The sequence below is a fragment of the Mus caroli genome, chromosome 13, assembly GCF_900094665.2.
Source record: "Mus caroli chromosome 13, CAROLI_EIJ_v1.1, whole genome shotgun sequence".
Taxonomy (NCBI): domain Eukaryota; kingdom Metazoa; phylum Chordata; class Mammalia; order Rodentia; family Muridae; genus Mus; species Mus caroli.
Genome location: NC_034582.1, coordinates 5332889 through 5339540, shown reverse-complemented (window position 1 = coordinate 5339540; position 6652 = coordinate 5332889). Strand labels below are relative to the sequence as shown.

Sequence of the window (6652 nt, the reverse complement as noted above, 5' to 3'; positions counted from 1 at the left end):
CGTGGACAAAGCCCAGGGGTCACTCTGCTCCAAGCTCTCCATAGAATACCACAGTCTGCGCCCATGTTTCCTCTAACAACATTATATCATTCCTCCACCGCACACCCCATCCAAGGGTTGATTTTTGGTGCTATAGCCTTTGCTGGGACAGCACTTTGAGTTCCCCACTCCTTCATGAACTATGTAAACATCCAGAGCTGGGGTAGTTTTAGAAATGTTCAGCACAGTGCACTTTTTAGTTCTATACAAGACTGTAGATTCTGAAACTGTCCTAGATAAGAGTGATGATGGAGAAACATTTTGCTGAATGCTGAGACTTCGTCGGGAAGCAGTGATCACAGCAGTCAAATGGTAGCACATAAAAAGAAAGACCTTTTCTAAATTTCCTTTGGTTGATATTAGAAAGTGATAGCTATTATCTTTTGGGCCAATTAGGTCATTTTATTAGAATGGCTTCATAAAAATGATCATAGAAGTTTTCCTAAATAAAAAAATGTCTACTATATTTAAATTTCAATTGCCTTTTTAAATTTTTTTAAACAAGATACTATAGACTCATCTTGAAATTTATAATCTAAAAATAGTATTTCATCAAAATACTGTTAACTATTCTATTCTGGGCATTGGTATACTATGTATTTACTATTTATGGCTCATCAAATATGGTAAACACTATATAAAAAGCCTTTAAATTTATTGATAAGAACTGTCCTGTGAGATGAAAATTATGTGGAAAAAATATGAGCTATGGATCTTTTGGAAAAGCAACTTAGCCTGACATCTATGAGAGACAAGACATTACAAAATCAATAATTGTGTGATAGATATATACAGGTTCCAAGAGAAGCACAGAAGTCAAAAGGAAACGACTGTTAGAGACTTGCAAATCTCCTTGGCAAAACCCCCAACCCAAAGAAATCCTGAATTCAATAACTCGATATTATACATTCTTGTGAGATCTTTTGTTGCAGGTGAATGAGCCGTGCTTATATGTCCTCCTGGCCTTTACCGTGGGGCTGGATCCCGTGGGAGGCTTCACAAATGATCAGACTCTGGCGTTCTGACTGAGAGCCAGGCAGGAAACCCTAACGTGCTTATCTCCCCAATAGGAAAGCAACATGTGTTTTGGAGACAGATAAAGATAATGCTGACTTCTATTTGGACTTCAGGAGTGAGGCTCAATGGATGTAGACACAGAAGACAGAGGATTTGAAAACAAAGGGGATATAGATCAAAGGGATCCTTGGGGAGGGGACTTTTTGGGGATAAATCAGATAGATAAGAAACAGCCAAGCTGGCTAAGATGCCTGCTTTAAGAAGTCCTCTTTAGATTCTAACCATATTCTTTTGGACTCATTTGACTGTATTTGTTTTCAGGGTGACTAATAGAGAAATGCCACCTACTTATGCTTCACTCCTGTAGAAACTTCAGATGGGGTGTCTCTGAGCACTTCCAAGACACTAAATCAGTAGTTAAAATGCAGGGCAGCCTAAAACAGTGTTGGGATGCTTTTGTGGATACGAAGGTGAGAAGAGTCCGTAAGCTTTTGCCGCTTACACTTTCAGGGATTCAGCCACATTAGATGCTATGTCCCATGTATTACTCCTTGTACACCAGATGCTACGCCAGATTTGGTGGCTGGCTACTTCTGGAGTGGGTTGGGTTTCTGCAGGTCAGGGGCAGCACATATATGGCCCGACATGGTATAGATGTGTAGTCCTGATGTTGCTACCTTTCTGCTTCAGATAATAAATGTACCCTGGCCTTTCATTCTTCCCTCTGAATACCTCATTGTGTTTTCCTGTTTCTTGGAAGATTGTCTTTTCCTGACCTCTGCTTCTAAGCACGTGGCAGGGTTCACTTAGATAATTTTAGTAAGTTTCTTTTCATTGAAGAGATTCAGGGACCCTCTGCCTCCTTCCTCCCATCTCCTTTATTTTACACTCACCCTGACACGTATCTTGCAAGATAGTCAACTATTGAAAAAAAGCATTTCCCATGATGTCTCTTTGGAAAAGCTGTAGTTTCTTAAAATTGTCTTGTAGCATTAAAGAATTCTTTTACCGCTACAAACAAGTGTGGATCCCCTAGCTCTCCTATATAGGAATCTTTTGTTTATTTAACAAGTGATTCTCAGGGCTGGAGAGTTAACTCAGTGGTTAAAAGCATCTTCCAGAGAACCCATTTGGCTTCCCGGCACCCACACAGGGTGTCTTACAACTGCGTGTGACTCTCACTTCAGCAGCCCTGACACCCTCTTCAGCCTCCTGCAGGCACCTGCACACACATGCACATACCCACACACAATCACACACATATACATGTGATTAGAATAAACAAGCAAATCTCTATGCTAGTGCTCAGGAATGGAATGAATCCTTCTTTCAGAAGGAGAAAATTATCTTTAGTTTTTTAAAATTATCTTGTAGCATTAAAGAATTCTTTTACCTCTATAAACAAGTGTAGATCCCCTAGTCTCTTAGGAAAGTTTGGGTTGTTTCTGGAGAAACCACGAGTCATAAATCTATCCCTGGAATTTATGTCCATGATGGTGCTGGGTAGCCACTGCTTTCTCTGCCTCTTGCATAGGCCAAAGTGGTGGTATTCTCTGAGAATATCTGAAAGGTACCCCATTCTGCCTCCTTCCATCTCGTTTAAGACCCTGAAGTTAATGCCAATTATTTTTATAATCAATAACTCTGTTTGGAGCTCACTTCTCTGATGTGCTGTGTGCTCTCCATTCAATAGCTCAGAATACAAATGATTTGAGGGCAGGTCCTAGAGTTCAGCTAGGAAGTGACTGTGCCTAACAGTTGAAGGGTTGCAGCTAAGCCACATCCAGCTCTCAAGGTTTCTTGGGTTTCTAAGCTTCCCCCTGGTGATATCAAGTTATCAGAGATCACTGTGAGTTGGCATTTTGATCTTAGCCTTCACCTTGAGTTGAGATTTCATTCTCCTCAGTATTTATAATATGAATCAGTCATTTGCAGAAACATTTGCATGTCTTTGAAAGTTTATCTTGAACACATTCCTACAATGGTGTTCATATTCTTTTCTCAAAGGACTTTAGTGATGTGATCTCATATTAAATCCAAGGAATTAATATCTCCACTTTTCTTTTTATTGAATAGCTACAATTGAATGTATTTCATGTTTACCGAATTCTTGTGACATCTGCAGTATAAGATAGAATAAAAGCATCATGATGTAATGGTTGAATTTTATTGGGGACCGATGAACTGGAATTCTAATCAAGACTCCCATATTCTAAACATGGTTCCTCATATTCTTTAAAAACAAAACAAAATGAAACAGAAATCCGCAATGCATCTTAGATGGGATTAAAAAGGATTTATTTATTTTAACTTTATGTCTATGATAATTTGCCCACATTTATGTAGGTGCACTGCATGGATGTGTGGAGCTGCTGGAGCTGGAGTTATGGATGGTTGTAAGCTGCCATGTGGAAGCTGGGAACTCAACCAGAGTCTTCTATAGAAGCAGAAAGCTCCTAACTGCTGAGCCATCTCTCCAGCCCGGCACATGGGATTCAATAGAAAGGATTAGACACATGTTAACTAGCTTGATGAATGTTAGAAATGAGCTCCAAGTGTTTAAAGACAATTAGTTCAAGAAAGATTGGTTGGCAACATGCCTCCTCTTGTCTGTATTTTGTTTTCCTCTTAGAGATGATGATGATGTAGGCTAAATATTAAAGAAATATATGTCTACCGATGAACTCTAATGTCCGTTCTAAAAGTGGCATGATTCTGTCCCTTTAATTTTGTCAGCTATGGTAAGTCATCATTATTTTTGTTGTTATTATTGTTTTATTCATGCGACATGATGATCAAGAGACCTAAAATGACAGAGAGCATGCAGCTCCTCAAACCTAAAGATTGCACTAAGTGGTGTGTGTGTGTGTGTGTGTGTGTGTGTGTGTGTGAGATTTCTTTCTAATAAAAATTCACTTAAAATTTAGAATTTGATCTAAGACTCAGTTTCATTACTCATACCTAGTAGAGAGATTATTGGGTAGTGGTTAATCACCCTACAGTTGTCACTTCTCTGGCTATCATTATCTATAAAAGCAATGGAGAGGTTGTCATCAACTAGAAAGGCTTGGGTTTGTTTGCAACATACTATCGTTGAGCAGTTTAAGAACAGTTTTCTTAGCTCATCAATTATGACTCTTTCCTGTCTTAGGTAACTATCCCTTTGTGTCATAAGTATAGCTTTCACTTTGGCTGCTCTTTGACAGTGTCTGTCTCAAGTTCTTCTTGAAACAAATTGGAAAGGTCTGAATGAATAATGAGAACAATACAGCATTCCTGTTGGGTTCTTTGGAGTTGGGGAGGTCCTGGCTTTCCTGTTCACCTGTGGCTTATCTTGAAATGTCATATAAACTTGTGCTGGTGAGACTTGATCACACCACTAGAGAGGCCCTTGGAAGAGAAGGGAAGGGAGGCCTAGAGGAAGATGCATGAAGCTACACTTTAGTACTACCTTTCAGTCTTGCCTCTGGACTCCCTTGCCTGAACAGAGAATTTCCTTTTGATACCCAGTAAGGGATGGGGCTGACACAACAATGCTTCTCTCTCTAGCTATGGTGGATGGGGTTCTTGGAACTAACAGCCCAGGGAGAAGCAGCCCGACCCAAACTCAAACCTAATCTCGCATCCATACATGGAGCCACATGTTCCTGAACAGTAAAGGAGAGCAAAGGTCAAGAACCGATGGACACACCACACCATCATACGGCTTCATCCTCTCCAGGCATCTCCCTCTGGTCCAATAGCGAAGGAGCCTAGGGACTTAGAGACTGAGTGGAAACTGATCTTGCTCCGGTGGTTTTCTCACCCAGGTGCCAAGACCAGCTTTCTGAAAGGCCTTGAAGAGCTGCTGTTTAACAGACTGGTAGGTGTGAGCCCCCTGCTTGGCCTCACAGTACATGGATGGTGTGTCTCCATGGCCGGGTATCCGTGTGCTTAGCTGTGGGAAGAAGAGAGTGTGTTCAGCCAGTCGTGTTAACATGAGGCATTTCACAAGCAAACTACTAGTTTGATCTCAACCTTTTGCTTCTCTTTCTCTCTTAACACTACAATGGCAGGACCTTAGGAGATGGCTTATTTGGTAAAATGCCTGGCTCACAAGCATGAGGACCTCAGCCCAGATCCCTAGCAACCACTTAAAAAGCTGGATGAGGTAGTGCACGCCTATAATTACAGCACTGGGATGGTAGAGAGCTAGCCTGAGACTAGCTGGCTAGCTAGTCAGTCCCTTGGTGAGTTTCAAGTTCAGTGAGAGACCCTATATCAGATCCAGGATTGGCTTTTGGCCTTCAAACGCATGTGTACATGCATTCTCCCTCCTGAATGTATGAACTCACACATACACATACATGTGAGAAACAAACCAAACCAAACTGGAGTGCATTTATCTGAGTTCTCTTAGAAATTTTTTGTGAAAACACCAATTGCTAAGAATGCTGTGCTTCATCAGAAGTATAGATGATTAACACATGTATCACGTGACATGCCACTTACCTTCTGTTAAGAATTGAACACTGATTTCTTTTTTTTTTTTTTTTACTTTTCAGTATTATTTATTTAACCCAATATATCTAAAGTACTGTCATTTCACCATGTAATTCACAAGAATAATCATAGTTAACATAATTTGAAATGCAGTGTATGTTTGACAGATATGGTATATAACAATGCATTTACCACATTTCCAGTGCTCGGTAGCACATATGGCTAGTGATCACCATACTGCATAGCAGAGGGCTAAACAGTTACAGAAATGTGCCAGACAGGTTTAAATGTGAATGGGAGAAAACATCCAAAAGTCCTGTTTGGGGTTGGATTCAATGAAATGGAAACTTGAAGTTGGCCGGAACACTGATTTCTTAGCTAACTGCGATGACACACTTATAATCTCAGCACTTAGGAGGCTTAGGAGAATGGCTTTGTTCAAGGGCAGCCTTGGATATAAAAGAAGACCCCAACTCAAAAAGCAGACCCAGTAAACCCCAGAAAGAAAGAGGATGGCACCAATAATAAAACCTGAATAGGTGGAGAAGGATTGCTAGGTTGGGTTTGTGCACTCACAGCATCATGGCAGGAAGGAAAGAAAGACTTTGAGTTCTGTTGTCAGTTAACTGGGAAGGCAGTAAAAGTAGGATGTTATTTGGCTTCAGAGTCATAGGAGGCAAAAGTTGGAGCAACGTAAGGCAGGGAGAACATTCTCCATATCTTTGGTTCCCCAACTAAAGGGCAGGAAAGCAGAGGGCAGGCCTGTGGTAGGGGAGCATTAGATGACATTTCAGGCTCTCCTCAGAGTATTTGAAATCATTGTGTCCACTTTGTGGACAACAACCCCACGATCATGTGGACAAGAAGAGGACCTATTTGTTCAACAAGGAAGAAGAGTTTGTGTTTCCCCAAACTTTCCAAACTCTTCGGAGAAACTGAGACATGGGAAAAAGAATCAGAGAAGGCATGGCAGAGGCAGAGAGTTCTAATCAGGACAGCAGCATATTGTGCCATTGACCCACATTTGTACGGCTGTGGCAGAGGCAGAGGCAGAGGCAGAGGCAGAGGCAGAGGCAGAGGCAGAGGCAGAGGCAGAGGCAGAGGCAGAGGCAGA

The 6652-nt window shown here is 41.1% G+C and overlaps 1 protein-coding gene across 1 annotated transcript in view; it reads right to left on the bottom strand.

Annotated features, from left to right (window-relative positions):
* Positions 1-3204: 3204 nt before the first annotated feature.
* Positions 3205-6652, bottom strand: part of Adarb2 (adenosine deaminase RNA specific B2 (inactive)) — a 540557-nt gene continuing 537109 nt past the window's right edge. Inside the window, exon 10 of the mRNA XM_021180400.1 lies at positions 3205-4993. Within this exon, the coding sequence (XP_021036059.1) occupies positions 4817-4993 (177 nt within the window). The 3' untranslated portion in view covers positions 3205-4816. The remainder of the gene's footprint in view (positions 4994-6652) is intronic.